This window comes from Gymnoscopelus microlampas (genome assembly GCF_963454915.1).
Source record: "Gymnoscopelus microlampas genome assembly, chromosome: 24".
Taxonomy (NCBI): Eukaryota; Metazoa; Chordata; class Actinopteri; order Myctophiformes; family Myctophidae; genus Gymnoscopelus; species Gymnoscopelus microlampas.
Window position 1 is genome coordinate 3,846,506 of NC_139961.1, and position 17,034 is coordinate 3,863,539.

At 38.6% G+C, this 17,034-nt stretch overlaps 2 protein-coding genes across 2 annotated transcripts in view; both read left to right on the top strand.

The window, feature by feature from the left end:
- The window catches only part of abcb6a (ATP binding cassette subfamily B member 6 (LAN blood group) a), a gene marked incomplete at its 3' end in the record, with an annotated part of 160,583 nt that overhangs the window by 105,393 nt on the left and 38,156 nt on the right, over window positions 1-17,034 (top strand). The gene's annotated exons all lie outside the window — the stretch shown is intronic.
- LOC311040912 (stonustoxin subunit alpha-like) lies at window positions 109-8,031 on the top strand. The gene is made up of 2 exons (XM_084051329.1): window positions 109-151; window positions 7,195-8,031. The coding sequence occupies exons 1-2, from the start codon at window positions 127-129 to the stop codon at window positions 7,719-7,721; spliced, it is 552 nt and encodes a 183-aa protein (XP_083907455.1). The 5' UTR covers window positions 109-126; the 3' UTR covers window positions 7,722-8,031.

The following is a 17,034-nucleotide window of genomic DNA, read 5'->3' on the forward strand; positions in this document are numbered from 1 at the left end:
GTACAATAATGTTTAATTTTTCTTACTGGAAAATCTTTATTAATTATTGTTTCTATTATTTAATGGAATACGCCAACATTTACTTTGTATCTCCTCCCTCCCAGAGTCGAACATGGTGGAGAGAAGATGCTGCAACCAGGTCTGAGGAAGTGTAAGTGTGAATTCAAATCAAAATCAAAGTATCAGACATCCAGCTATGTAGATGAACGTATACAGATCAGCATGTGACATTCACTCATTCACATCCTTCTGTGAATGAAGATGATAATCTCTACAAGTGTAATGTGTTTTCATTCACAAGAATCCCTTGTAAATGGGTAAGGTTGTAACAGTTCAAACATCCATTTTGGAGTTGCGGTTTGGGCTTCCATGGCCCATACTCCCCCCCAACCTGCTACCACTGACACAGCTGGAGCGTTTAGAGTTCTTGTTATGTGACCATATTGCCATTACACTGTTCTTTTGTAATTATGTGTTTTTAAATCGAGACAAGTTACTGACAAAAATGACTTAATCACAAATTCGGAATCCAGCATTCACCAAAACATAAAAACTAAAATGTACTGGTGTAAATATAGTGGTGGAAGAAGTACTCCCAAAGTAAAAGTATCAATACTGTAATGTAAATATATTGTAATTAGAAGTCCCGTATTGAGAATGCACTTGAGTAAAAGTACAAAAGGCATAAAGTACCAAAAGTAAAAGTACTCATTGTGCAGAATGTCCTAACAAGTTTAAATTTTGAAAAAATAGCCGATCTACAAGCTCACAATGCATCGCGATGTGAGGGATTGTGAGCTTGATCTGCTGTTTTCAAATGGCCGAATTATACATAGGGCTGAAGTGGTTAGTGCATGCACGTGCACACATAGACATCAAAGGGGGCTTGAGCCCCTGCCCTTTTGTCTGTCGGTAAAAAGTGCCCTTGTCTCCTCTGACTGTAAATTGTAGAAACCCCTGCGCCCGTTGGCCTCGCACCTGCAGTAAAGCTTACTTAATTGAGCCCCGTGCCATGCAGTGCTCGCGCAGAATTATAGTTGATTTACAAGCTCACAACGCGTCGCAACGCCAGGCATTGTGAGCTTGTAGATCGGCTATTTTTTGGGTGCGCGATACCGCCCGGCAAACGAAGTCTATTATACACAATCGAAACCTAACTGAGGGCACAACTGAACGCAGTGAATGCACACAGAACACGGACCAATTGTTTGAGACAGATTAGGTATGTATGGACAAAAAAAATATATATATAGCTGTTAATTTGAAACTACTTGTCAAGCAGGAGCCTATATATATCTCTCTCTCCCTCTCTCTCTCGCTCTCTCTCTCTTTCTCTCTCTCTGTGTCAGCAGCAGTGGTGGGAAAATTTCTCAATTTCTTTACTTAAGTAAAAGTACTCATTATACAGAAGAATAAGTGGCGTCGTTAGGCGGGGGCTTCGGTGGCTATAGCCACCAATGTTTTATCCAAAGCCACCAATATTTTTTTTTTTTTTTTTTTTTTTAATCATATATCTATAACCCTAACCTAACCCTACCCCTAACCCTAAAACCGAAATAAAGTAACAAAAAACGGGTAAAAAAAGTACCCGAATCCGACGAATATCCGCAAAGTTTCGCGCGCGCGCAGGGGGACACATGCACGCGCGCGCAGCGCCAGCCCCTGCCTCTCCAAATCTCTCTGCACGTCTCTGGGTTAGTGTATGTTTTGTAATAATAATCAAAATCTGCAAAGTAACTAGTAACTAAAGTTTTCATTTAATTGTATCGGAGTAAAAGTACAATATTTTCCTCTAAGATGTAGTGGAGTATAAATTATTGAATCAATTATATCAAAATATACGTATGGTACAGAGGTTAAAATTACTTGGCCCATCCCCCCCCCCCCCCTCAAAATCTGTAAAGATTTGACAAAATGTCAAAAATGGCAGATCTACAAACTCATAACGCATCGCATTGCAATGCGTTGAGCTTGTAGATCTGCTCATTTCAAATAGCAGTATAAAAAGGGGTTAGTGGTTCAAGTATCTTGGGTATTAATAATATTTGTAATAGTAATCTAAAGCTACAAAGTACTGTAACTAGTAAGTAAAGTTTTCAAATAATTCTAGTGGAGTAAAAAGTATAATATTTGCCTCTGAGATGTAGTGGAGTAGAGGAAATACAGTAGTCATGTGAAGTAAAATGAACTAAAATGTTTAAGTACAGTACTTGAGTAGATGTACTTTAGTTACTTAACACCACTGACCACTTCAGCACTAAATACTTAAACTGTAAAACAATAGTGAAAATAGCAGATATACAAGCTCACAACGTGTTGCGATGCAACGCGTTGTGAGCTTGTAGATCTGCTATTTTCACTATAAAAGTAAGATTGTAAAAACAATGTTTGTGAAAACATAATTACATCACTACACAGTAACATCCTCAGTGTTACACTTGTAACTCTGTGAGTGTACAAATGTAACTTGAGTAAAAGTACAAAAGTATTGCATCATCATCAGGATCATTTGCAGTTAGGATTAGTCATTTAGAGCAGTGGTTTTCAACCTTTTTCATGCCAAGGACCCCTAAATTGATATACATTTGGCCGCGGACCCCCATTTGAAAATGTTTCGTGCCAGGGACCCCCCAGAAGCAAAGACATCAGTTAATTTTTGCTTTAAAAAATATAAATGATCAAAGATATGCACAGTTTTTCAAGGTTTTTCAAAAATAGCAGATCTACAAGCTCATAGCGCGGCACTCGGTGCAGCGCTTTGAGCTTGTATATCTGCTATTTTTGAATAGCCTAAGCTAAGTGGTTAAAAATTATTGTGATGCTATGAACTAATTTTGCTGGGGACCCCCTGGTACTCTCTCAAGGACCACTGGTGGTCCCCGGACCACTGGTGGTCCCCGGACCACTGGTTGAAAACCACTGATTTAGAGGTTATAGGTTTAGGGGTTAGGTTTGGAGTTATAGTGTGATGCGTTGCGGTCACTGAGCTTGTAGATCAGCTATTTTCAGCTTTAGGGTTGTGGTTAAAAATTATGATAAAAATGTAACCAACCTAAAATGTTGGTGTCCCCAGAGGTATAGCAATAGGGTTAGTGCGTGCGTGCGTGCGTGTGTGCGTGCGTGCGTGCGTGCGTGCGTGCGTGCGTGTGTGTGTGTGCATGAATACAAGAAGACTCACCTCAAGACAAACTCACCTCAACTGAAAAAGGAATACTCACCTCGGGGGTAGGAACAGTCACCCCGGGGGGTGGGTAAACTCACCTCAGGACCTGAGAAAACTCACCTCGGAACACTCACCCCGGGGGTAGGAACACTCACCCCGGGGGTAGGAAAACTCACCCAGAAAAACTCAATGGTGTAATGTACAGTGAGTTTTTGTTTTGTGGGTGGGTTTAACCTTTCCCCTCTACACCAAGTCTGTATGTTTAAAAAAGGCACATCTACCGGCTTGTGAGCTTTCCTTTTTCACAGAATGCTTTCATAATGAGACATGTTTAATCCATACTGGATTAAATTCTGTCTTTGAAGGTATAGAATTACCAAATTATGTTGTTCAATGATATATTTGTGTTTAAAATACACACACACACACACACACACACACACACACACACACACACACACACACACACACACACACACACACACACACACACACACACACAAAGAGTAAGGCATCAAAATGTACCAAAAGTAATATTTCTAAAAACTAAAGTTCTCAAACAATGCATGTGTGCAATGCAATGTTCTATGCTGTTATCATTTATACCAGCAAAGTAGTAGGTAACTAAATATCCTAGGTAAAAATAGGGAAAAGTGTTTAATGCATGTTTTACAATAGTGAAATGTATATCTAATAGTAACTAAAGTTCAATAATGCTTACTATAGTGAAATGTATATCTAATAGTAACTAAAGTTCAATAATGCTTACAATAGTGAAATGTATATCTAATAGTAACTAAAGTAACTAAAGTTCAATAATGCTTACCAAAAGCTTTTCTCACAAATGTGTTCACACAGAAAACAAAACATTATACCTGTGTTTTACCTTCACTGGAGTTTTTCTAAGTAAGTATTTGTTTGCATTATACACATTGGAATGTTCACTTTTCTGATGAAATCTACCTTGTATTTAAAGCACTTTAATTAGCTAAATGTAATTTAACAACATACATTGACATTGGAATGTTCATTTCTCTGGGTTCCTACCTTTGTTTGTTTGTTTGTTTGTTTGATGGGGGCACAGGAGTGAAGGGGAGGAGGGGGGTTGACCACTTAACACTAATATCCCATTCCACTTAATGATTCATTGTTTGATATCTAATAGGTGGATGGGGCAAGGTGTGGAGCTGGAGACACATAGCAAATGACCATGCTATTTGCTATTTGCATTCCTTGTTCACTTTTCTGTTGAAATCTACCTTTCATTCATTCTGTGAAAATGGAAAGCTCACATTATGAAAGCATTCTGTGAAAATGGAAAGCTCACAAGCCAGTAGATCTACCTTTTTACCTTTTCTGATGAAATCTACCTTGTATTTAAAGCACTATTTAAAGCACTTTATTAATTCTATACCTTCAAAGAAAGAATTTAATCCAGATATGGATTAATCCAGATATGGATTAAACATCATTATGAAAGCATTCTGTGAAAATGGAAAGCTCACATGATGAAAGCATTCTGTGAAAATGGAAAGCTCACAAGCCGGTAGATCTACCTTTTTTTAAACATTGGGGTGAGTATTCCTACCTCTGAGGTGAGTCTTCCGAGGTGAGTTTTCTCAGGTCATGGGGTGAGTGTTCCTACCCCCCGAAAATCTTGGGGGTGAGTATTCCTACCTCTGAGGTGAGTCTTCCGGGGTGAGTATTCCTACCTCTGAGGTGAGTTGGTTTTGAGGTGAGTCTTCTTGATACCGTGTGGAATGTGTGTGTGTGTGTGTGTGTGTGTGTTTGCGTGCGTGCGTGCGTTACTACACTTGTGAGGCCCACAAGTATAGTAGAAATTGAGAAATATAAATTGTGAGTTGTTTTTAGGTTGTTTTGGTTAGAGTTAGGTTTATAATTACGAAAAGATTCAGGTTGGGGTTAGGATTAGACATTTAGAGCGACGTGTTGTGAGCTTGTATATCACCTATTTTCAAATATCTGTATAAAATAGGACTTAAGTGCTTAAAGTGTGTTATGTATTCATAATCTAAATACAATCTTGTAACTCATGTTTTCAAATAATTGTAGTGGAGTAAAAAGCACAATATTTGCCTCTAAGATGTAGTGGAGTATGAATTATTAAATCAATTATATCAAAATATACGTATGGTACAGAAGTTAAAATGACTTGGCCCATTCCCGCCCAAGTATCTTGGTTATTAATAATGTTTATAATAGTAATCTAAAGCTACAAAGTACTGTAACTAGTAAGTACAGTTTTCAAATAATTGTAGTGAGTAAAAAGTATAATATTTGCCTCTGAGGTGTAGTGGAGTAGAGGAAATACAGTAGTCATGTAAAGTAAAAGTAACTCAAAATTGTAAATACAGTACTTGAGTAGATGTACTTAGTTACTTAACACCACTGACCACTTCAGCACTAAATACTTAAACAAAAGCAAAGCAAAGCAAAGCAAAAAGCAAAGTTTGTTGTTTACCCAGGGTGTCAGACTAAGCACGAAGCTTGTTTCCAGCCGGACCCTGCATGGAAGCCTTGCTCAAGGGCTATTCAGCGGTGATTCATGATCGATGTGATGTATTGGGGAATCGAACTAGGGACCTTCCGGTATCAAGGCCGCCCCTCTAACCACTAGGCCACCGCTGCCACTTTAAACTGTAAAACCATAGTGAAAATAGCAGATCTACAAGCTCACAACACGTTGCGATTTTTACTATTGATTAAAAAGAGTACGATTGTAAAAGCAATGTTTGTGAAAACATAATTACATCACTACACAGTAACATCTTCAGTGTTCATTTATACACTTGTAACTCTGAAAGTGTACAAATGTAACCAAATGGACCAGTAAGAGTGCATTTGTACACTGTTAAAAACATTTTTTTTTTCACTGTTAAATTAACAGAAAAGGCCTGTATTCAACATTATACTTGAGTAAAAGTACAAAAGTAAAGTATCATCATCATATTGATGCATGTATAATGCATGTCAAACTGGGGGTCCTTGAAATTAAAATGGTTGAGAATCACTGCTAGAGCCGTAAAAAATCTTCTCTTATGGGGGGTCCCTGGCATATCTTTTGAAATGGGGGTCCGCGGGCTATTAAGTGTCAATTTGGGGGTCCTTGACATGAAAAAGTTGAAGAACCACTGATTTAGAGGTTATAGGTTTAGGTGTTAGGTTTGGAGTTACAGCGCTATGCGTTGCGGTCACTGAGCTTGTAGATCAGCTATTTTCAGCAGCTTTAGGGTAGTGGTAAAACAGAATGGTAAAAATGTAACCAACCTTAAATGTTGATGTCCTCACAAGTATACAGTGGTGTAAAGTAACTAAGTACATTTACTCAAGAACTGTACTTAAGTACAATTTTGAGGTATTTTTTACTCTACTGGAGTATTTTAAATTTTCAGTACTTTTACTCCACTACATCTCAGAGGCAAATTTGTACTTTTTACTCCACTACAATTATTTGAAAACTTTAGTTACTAGTTACTTTGCAGATATAAATTATTACATTATGAAACATACATTAACCATTTTAGCCTTATTTTATACACAGGCTATTTGAAAATAGCCGATATACAAGCTCACAACGCGTTGCATCGCGACGCGTTGTGAGCTTGTAGATCTGCTAATTTCAAACATTTTAGTACTTTTACTTTTGGTACTTTAAGTACATTTTGATACCAATACTTTTGTACTTTTACTCAAGTAGATTTTAAATTCCGGACTTTTACTGTGTGTGTGTGTGTGTGTGTGTGTGTGTGTGTGTGTGTGTGTGTGTGTGTGTGTGTGTGTGTGTGTGTTTGTGTTGTGAGTTTTTTTTAGGTTGTTTTATGTTAGTTGCACACCAGTGGCGCACACAGTGTTTAACCCCCCCCCGGCCCCCCCGTCCCGTCCCGTCGTCGTCGGTGGCGGCGGCCCCGCCCCCACACAACCATGACAATAAAGCTCTAAACTCTATAAACACAATAATATTCATGAGGTTTTAATGTGTTGTGATGTTTTGTCATGTGTTCTTCTCACAGGGTCCTGTTCACTCGCACTGGATCTGAACACAATGTACCACATGCTCTCCCTGTCAAAGGAGAACATGAAGCTGACTGGAACAGGACAACACCAAGGTTACCCTGATCATCCAGAGAGATTCACCACTTACTGGCAGGTGTTGTGTAGAGAGAGTCTGTGTGAAGGTGGGAGGTCCTACTGGGAAGTAGAATGGAGTGGATGGGTTCGTATAGCAGTCTGTTATAAAGACATCAAAAGACAGGGTCCTGCGTCAGGCTTTGGAAACAATAAAAAGTCCTGGTGTTTACGTTGCTCTGATGAAGGCTACACGTTCAAACACAACGACTATGTTTATAAAGTGTCAGACGGTTCCTCCTCCAGAGGCAGAGTGGGGGTTTACCTGGATCACAGTGCAGGTACTCTGTCATTCTACTGTGTTACTGACACAATGACCCGCCTCTATACGGCCCACACCACCTTCACACAACCTCTATATGCAGGTTTATATGTTGATTATAGAGGTACAGCAGAGGTCTGTAAGATCTGAGAGAGAGAGAGAGAGAGAGAGAGAGAGAGAGAGAGAGAGAGAGAGAGAGAGAGAGAGAGAGAGAGAGAGAGAGAGAGAGAGAGAGAGAGACTAAACACACGGAGGTGTGGGGGAGAGAGAGGGTGGGGGAGAGAGAGAGAGAGAGAGAGAGAGAGAGAGAGAGAGATAGAGAGAGAGAGAGAGAGAGAGAGAGAGAGAGAGAGAGACTAAACACACAGAGGTGTGGGGGAGAGAGAGGGTGGGGGAGAGAGAGAGAGAGAGAGAGAGAGAGAGAGAGAGAGAGAGAGACAGAGAGAGAGAGAGAGAGAGAGAGAGACTAAACGCACGGAGGTGTGGGAGAAGTACTCAGGAAGAAGTACTCATACTGTATATTTTGGACTTGAGTAAAAGTAGAAATACCACAACGTAGAAATAACTCTGTTAGCAGCAAAAAGTCCTGCTTTACAAATCGTACTTAAGTCAAAAGTATTTGTGTCAAAATATGCTTAAGCAGCTAAAGTAAAAGTACTCGTTATGCAGAATGTATTTCAGTGTTCTATGCCAGTGGTTCTCAAAGTGCGGTCCAGGGACCCTCAGGGTTCCAAATGGATCCTTACAGATCTGTAACTCTGAACTCCTTGAAATGACAAAGATTGAGAACCACTGCTCTATGGGTTGTGAGCTTGTAGATCTGATATTTTTTACTTGTTTTGGTTGAAATCAGTGTAAATGTTTGTAAACACACCCTGATGAAGACAACTTGTCCAAACGTTGATCATTAAAATCATTTACATGAAACTACACTGAGTGTTGTTTTTATCTGTTTTTATCACACACACGCACGCACGCACGCACGCACGCACGCACGCACGCACGCACGCACACACACACACACACACACACACACACACACACACACACACACACACACACACACACCTTGAGGTCATGTTTCTAAACTCTCGACACAAAAATCACAACCAATGATCAAAATGCTCATTTACAGTGGTGTAAAGTAACTAAGTACATTTACTTAAGTACTGTACTTAGGTACAATGTTGAGGCATTTGTACAATTTCCAATACTTGTACTTCTACTCCACTACATCGCGGATCCAAATGTACGATCTTGTTAATAGGTTACTTTCAGTAAAAGTACAAAAGTATTGGTATCAAAATGTACTTAAAGTACCAAAAGTAAAAGTAGGCAGAAGTTAGGCAGAAGGTCCCATTACATTACACAAGTTTTCAAATGAATAAAATGTATAAAAATCCTTTGAAAATGGCAGATCTACAAGCTCACAACGCGCTGTGAGCTTGTAGATCTGCTATTTTCAAATTGCCAATGTTGAAATAGTGCTGAACTGGTTTTGCAATAATAATCCAAATCTACAAAGTAACTAGTATCTAAAGTTAGCTTGTAGATCTGATGTTTCTGTTGCTTTGTGCCACACTCTTGTAGGACTAAAGTAGGACATATGTATGTTGTGTTGTGTTGTGTTGTGTTGTGTTGTGTTGTGTTGTGTTGTGTTGTGTTGTGTTGTGTTGTGTTGTGTAGTGTTGTGTTAGAAACATAAACATTGTGTTGTGTTAGTTGTGTAGTGTAGTGTAGTGTAGTGTAGTGTAGTGTAGTGTAGTGTAGTGTAGTGTAGTGTAGTGTAGTGTTGTGTAGTGTAGTGTAGTGTTGTGTTAGAAACATAAACATTGTGTTGTGTTAGTTTTGCAGTGTAGTGTAGCGTAGTGTAGTGTAGTGTAGCGTAGCGTAGCGTAGCGTAGCGTAGCGTTGTGTAGTGTAGTGTAGTGTTGTGTTAGAAACATAAACGTTGTGTTGTGTTAGTTGTGTAGTGTAGTGTAGTGTAGTGTAGTGTAGTGTAGTGTAGTGTAGTGTAGTGTAGTGTAGTGTAGTGTAGTGTTAGAAACATTAACAGATGAAACATGGAGAAACAAGGTTTCTGCCTGACAGTAATGATATGTATTAAAATCACCTGCTTCAAAATGACACGACTTTACATCAAAGTATAAACTTTACATTAGAGATGACTGACTGTCTGTGGTTGAAGATCTACTCTATTCCATTGGTTCTCTAAATGGGGTCCGGGGACCCCCAGGGGTCCTTGGGGGGTTCCGGGGGGTCCCCAGCTAAATGTGTTAAAATAGCATCACACTAATTTTAACCACTTTAACCTTTTATACTTTGGCTATTTAAAAATAGCAGATCTACAAGCTCATAGCACTATGAGCTTGTAGATCTGCTATTTTCAAAAAATCGTGAGAATGTGTGCAAATCTTTGAATATATATATATTTTTAAAGCGAACATTTTAAAGCAAATCTTTGCTTCTGGGGGTCCCTGGAACAAAACATTTTGAGATGGTGGGGGGGTCCAAGGCCAAATGCATATCATTTTGGGGGTCCTTGACATGAAAAAGTTTGAGAACCACTGCTCTATTCTACATGTTACTGAGCCCTTTATTGGCTATTAAAAAAATAGCAGATCTACAAGCTCATAGCGCGGCACCGAGTGCCGCGCTATGAGCTTGTAGATCTCTTTTTTTTTTTTGAAAAATGTGTGCACATTTTTTAATATAAAGTTTTTAAAGCAAACATTTGTAACTCAAATCTTTGCTTCTGGGGGTCCCTGGAACATTATATATAATATATATTAACATATTATATATCCCTGATTCCCTAGAACACAATATTTTACAAATGTTCGCTTTAAAAAAAATTATATATTCAAAGATTTGCAAAAGTCCAAAAATAGCAGATCTACAAGCTCACTCGGTGCCGCCCTATGAGCTTGTATCTATGAGCTTGTAGATCTGCTATTTTTGAATACCCCAAATAAATCTTAAAATGAGACAGATGCGTTCCCGGTCTTAATGGATGGAAGTAAAGCAATGCCACCATATAGAAATACTGTGTTACAGTAACAAGTAAAAGTACTGTATAGAAAGTTGTAAACTTGCAGTAAAGCATTTTGGCATCGAACAGTAGTGGTAAAAGTACTCAAATGTTTTCAGTCAGACTTTGTATACAGAGAAAGAGGAACTAACTAACTAGAAGGAGGAAGCCTAAACTGACTGTCACATCTCCAGACCCAAACCTGTTCCTCTTGTGAGTGTTCAGTGATAAGTCTGTTTGGTTTAATGTTGGTCAGCAGAGATGTGCTTAATGTTAAGGTCAAGTCATGAGTCATGTTTGTGTTGAGCCTAATTGTTTGGTTAATGGGAAACAGAAACACCCTGTGCTACTGCATTTATTACTGCCATAAGTTTGGGATATTGATGTTTCCTTCCATGTTATTCCCTATTGCTGAATGTTCAGTAATTAGATGACAGCAGTACATGTTACAGACCACAGGCAGGGGCGGATTAACCCTTCGTGGTGCCCGGTGCTTGGACCCCCCCCCCCCCACACTTATTTTTGACGTTTGAAGAAAAGTTAACAAACAGCTTGTTGAATACATCTGAAATCATTGTGTCTGTGGCACAACATATGTTCAGATGGGGGTCCATGGCCTGGAGGTCCTTGACATAAAACAGTATGAGTACAATGTTCAGTCACTGGGTAGATTAATACCTAATGCTTTAATAAGACTCATTAAGGTATTTTCTTCAAAAATGTTCCAAAGTTTTCACAATTAGTTTAATCCACAAGCTCATATAGTTGTGAGCTTTTAGATCTTCTACTTTCGAACAGCCTCAAGTATGAAATAGGGTTACAGTGGTTAAACTGATTTTGATGCTACTGTACATTAACTCCTTTTGCTGGGGACCCCCTGGAACCCCCTCAAGGACCCCTGGGGGTCCCCGGACCCCACTTTGAGAACCGCTGTGCTAGGAGACTGAGAACAGGTGACTTTCATCCATCTAATCATCCATCCATCCAGGCAGTTGTATGTAGTGCAGGGGTCTTCAACGGGGGGTCCGGGACCCCTAGGGGGTCCTCAGAGTTACTACAGGGGGTCCGCCAAAATCTTTGTGTGATATATATGTTTTTTTTACATTAATCACTTGAACCCTAGCATCCCTATTCTGAAGAGAACTTTAGCCAAAAATAGCAGATCTACAAGCTGGCGTTGTGAGCTTGCAGATCGGCTATTTTTGGCAAAGAGTTTTACAGTAAGTGTGTAGAGGGAAAAAATAGCAGCAAAATTTTATCTGAAACACAATTTTATACAATATAGCGGGGGTCCCTGCTTCATCTCTCTCTCAGCTAGGGGGTCCTTGGCCTGAAAACGTTGAAGACCCCTGATGGTAGTGAACTCATCTGCAAATATGGAACGTTTGTAAAATGCGGGTATGTCTACCACTTCATGTACCACTACCCCTAGTGGTACATGAAGGTACTGCATGGCGTATATGTGACAGAATCCACTCAAAGAAAGTGGGAAATGTAAGCATTTATTTTACTGTTATGTTTAATACTAAAACACTGACAAAACATTGCGTGAATCTGCTGATCTATAAAATGTAATAAAAACCTGACTAGCACAGCTGTTATTGAAAAATAGAAAGCTAAAGTTATTTGTACATTATTCGAACACATCAGAGGTTCTCAATCTTTTGTGTCGAGGACCCCCAAATTGACCACTGTAATAAACAGTGGTGGAAAGTAAGTACATTTACGTAAGTACTGTACTTAAGCACAATGTTTAGCTATTTGTACTTTACTTGAGTATTTCCAATACTTTTACTTCTACTCCACCACATCTCAGATGCAAATATTGTACTTTTACTCCACTATTATTTGACAACTTTAGTTACTTTGTAGATTTTGAATATTATTACAAAACCTACATTAACGACTTCAGCCCTATACACATTACGGCCATTTGAAAATGGCAGATCTACAAGCTCACAATGCGTCGCTTTTTATACATTTAAAAACTTGTGAAATGGGACATTAAGCATAATGAGCACTTTCTACTTTTGTACATTAAAGGACAACTTTGGTGTTTTACAACCAAGGTTTGTGTTTTAGCTAGTAATTAAAGTAAATAAAAGATGAATGTTGCAAATTTTTCATTTACTGCCTTCTATAGTTTTAGCAATTTTCGCGATCTTTTTTACAATGGGCGGGGGCATTCGGGCAGGTGGCTAAATATGTCTTTTTTTACACAATAACCCAGCGATTTCTTTATTATTTACAGTAGCTCTTCTAGCCCCCAATAACTCACATCTGGTCATCAAAGACTTACCGGACCTTTTTTATTGTGTAAAAAAAGACATATTTAGCCACCGGACAGAATGCCCCCGCCCACTGTGAAAAATATCACGAAAATTGCTAAAACTTTAGAAAGCAGTAAATGAAAATATTCATATTTTATTTTATTTAATTACAAGCTAAAACATAAACCTTGGTTTGTAAAAAAAAAACAAAGTTGTCCTTTAAGTATATTTTGATACCAATACTTTTGTACTTTGTAAGTAAATTTTTAATTCCGGACGTTTACTTGTAACAGAGTATTACCATTGATATTTTTACTTAAGTAATAAAAACTGAGTACTTTTCCCACAACTATTAATAAACGATGCTGTAATGATGGGGTCTTTTCCTGTACAATCATCAGATAATGAGGAACAACAGTGTTTGCCATTTATTACATTCATCATCAATTATAATACAGTAGAAAACAAAACGTCACATTGGTGGGGCGTATGTACAGTAGAGCATTGGTTCTCAAAGTGGGGTCCGCGGACCCCCAGGGGTCCTTGGGGGGGGGGGTCCCCAGCAAAATTAGGTAACATAGCGTCGCAGTCATTTTAACCACTTAACCATATTTTATACTTTGGCTATTCAAAAATAACAGATCTACAAGCTCATAGCGCGGCACCGAGTGCCGCGCTATGAGCTTGTAGATATGCTATTTTTGAAAAATCCCTGGCACAATAGTTTTTGAGATGGGGGGTCCGCAGCCCAAATACATATAATTTCAGGGGGTCCTTGACATGAAAAGGGTTGAGAACCACTGCAATAGATCGTCCGTTTTGGTTCATATCCTCTACAGCATATCCTCAGTCATAACACAGGTATTACTACATATGTATACACATTTTAAACATTCTACAGCATATCCTCAGTCATAACACATGTTTTACTACATATGTATACACATTTTAAACATTCTACAGCATATCCTCATTTTTCAAAACTTTATATATTTTTATTAGACTAATAGACCACCGAAGAAGTCCTGACGTCACTCGTTCATCCCCAGGTTCATAAAGTAATGTCTCTATGGAGAATAACATTGGGTCATCATAGAATCGTCTCATATAAGAATTGTGGTCCAAAAATAAACAAACTGTCTTGGCGATATTGTCAGGCAGGGAGGAGGTTCTGTATCGTTTATGATAGTCAGTCACTTATATTTGATACAGTCTGTTTCTGGCGAAAATTTAACTAATTCGGCGGAAGTAACATTATCGTTTTCTCAGCGTCAGTTGATGCTTCATATCCATATGAGTCAAACCACCGGGGTCATTTGTTTATTTTTGGAACACAGTTCTTATTTGACGCGATATTAAAGACGTCTATGGGATTCAGAATGGGGGGGGGGGGGACCGCAAACCAGGTAGACAAACAAGGATGTGTAAATGATGTCAGACTTCGGTGCTCTAATAGGTCCATATATTTAGAGGGCTTCATTCTGGTCCCTGTAGCTGCTTTTAGGTCCACATTCAACAACTACCTGTTTTTCTTTTTTATCCATTAAGACCAGGAACGCATCTTTGTAATTTTCAGATTTATTTGGCTATTCAAAAATAGCAGATCTACAAGCTCATAGAGCTTGTAGATCTGCTATTTTTGAATGAAAAATAAGTTGTGAAAATGTGTGCAAATCTTTGAATATATATATATATATATATAATATATATATATATATATATATATATATATATATATATAATATATATATATATATATATATATATATATATATATATATATATATATATATATATATATATATATATATATATATATATATATATATATGCATTTTTAACTCAAATCCTTGCTTCTGGGGGGTGTCCCTGGAACAAAATATTTTCATATGGGGGGTCCGCGGCCAAATAGGCTACTTATCATTTTGGGGGGTCCTTGACATGAAAAGGTTTGAGAACCACTGATATATGTATATATAGCAACATATGTTTTTTTCAAAAAACAAACAAATCCTCAGTCAGTTAAAAATGCTCGCTTTAAAAAAGCAAAAAAATATATATGTATGTATGTATGTATATACATACAAAGATTTGCACAAACGTTCTTGATTTAAAAAAAATATCAGATCTACAAGCTCATAGGACGGCACTCGGTGCCACGCTATGAGCTTGTAGATCTGATATTTTTGAATAGCCAAAGAAAAAAAAAAAATCTCTGCATTTTAAAGCTGCACGATGTAACTTTACTCTTCTACCCCGGATTTGACACGTTGCTGACATGTTTTACCATTGAGCTAAATAGAGCCGGCCTGCTTGCTCAGGGGATACATCGACTCTTGACCCATCAGGTCAGATCCATGTGTCTAGGTGAGACATGATCTAAATGTCTCAATAGAAGAGCAGGGAGACAAAATACAATCACCCCAATTATATAAGTTATATTGTATTAACATACTGACACGCTAAACAAAGTTACGTAGTGCTGCTTTAACTTTTCATGGTTTCTGTTGTCCATCGATACCCTACAACATCATTCATACTACAATGTCACACACAAGTTGTACAAAAAAAAAGCCGATCTACAAGCTCACACACAACACAGATCGACTTTTTGTTTGCTATTTTTGAATTTGTTTTAAGTGCAAGTGGTTAAAGGTAGGGTAAGGGATCTTCTTTGGTTAAAATAAGTGTTAAATAAGCTCTATATTGTGATAGTAATCATTGCTATAGAGTGTTTGTTCAGTAACAGGAGTCTCCATGTCTCTCCAGCTCTTTAATAAACAGAAAATGCATTTTCAGGTCGGGATACCAATTTTATCCAATCAGGATAGAGAACTCAGACAGGACACAAATTAAACAAATGAAACAGCAAGTGATGACACAAAGAAATTAGCAGAAAAAGCTGGAGCTGGAACAAGCTATAAATATATTTATTTAAAGCTGATAAATGGGTACTCTCTCCTGATTGGCTGAACTTTTGCAACCCACCAACAGTAAATATTTTCTGCTTAATAAAGAGCTGGAGAGACATGGAGACCTCTGTTACTGAACAAACAAACACTCTATAGCAATGATTACTATCACAATATCCACAAGTTTCCTAGGCTGTGTGGGCATCCCTTCCTGTCGATTTGATCCAATGAATTCCAATGAAATCGACAGGAAGTGATGCCCACACAGCATAGGAAACTTCTGGATAGAGCTTTAACCTTCTGACCCAAAAAATGGTTTAGTTTTAACCAGAAAATATCACTTACCCTTTACCTTTAAGTGTGTCTGAACATTTTATGAATATTGAACCAAGGAAAAGTATTAACCAGAGCTTGTGACTAAATAATAACTATCCGTTGGAACAGTATCTGGAAAATAACAGTTTAGGACATACAGGACATACACCTGACAGTGACCATATGTAAAACATAGATATGATTTTCTGACCCAACGTAACCCATGTTCATTGATGTGCCCTAACAGTGTATGTATTTATGTATAATAACAGTATCATGGCTGTGCCCTAACAGTTTATGTATTTATGTATAATTACAGTATCATGGCTGTGCCCTAACAGTTTATGTATTTATGTATAACTAGAGTTTCGGGGGGCTACGCCCCCCTCAACCCCAGCCGCGCACGGGGCCCAGCGTGGCCGTGTGTATATTGGGGGACCCAAATCGCCGGAGTAAAACTGTGGAAAAGTTTTTTTGAAAAAGGAAAAAATTTGAAGAAATAATATTTGTTATGTTTCAGGGGGTCCACAGGGGGTCCGCGGACCCCCTGATGGTCCACTGACCCCCTGTGGAGTGTTGGGACGCGCGGGGACACCCCTGGAACATTGCGGACCATTTCGGTGTTTTTTTTTTTTTCATGAAGGTGGTTGCTTGTTTCTGGCGCTGGCTGTGCAAACCTGGCAACCCAGCGCATGCTGCCGCACGTTACACCAGAAATGGTGCCTGGAGAAAATGGTGACCAAAAAAAAAGTTTGGAAAAAAAGGAAAAAAAACCCGCAGCGGCTGCCTGCTGTTGTGGTGATGAGGTCGTGCGCACGGTAAACGGTACGAAGCTGCCTCCCCTTCCGTTTTGTCCGACATTTGGTGAGTAGAATTAATTATGTTGCGCGGTGGAAAAGGTGTAGTGAGCAGTGAGATGTCCCCTACGCGAGGCG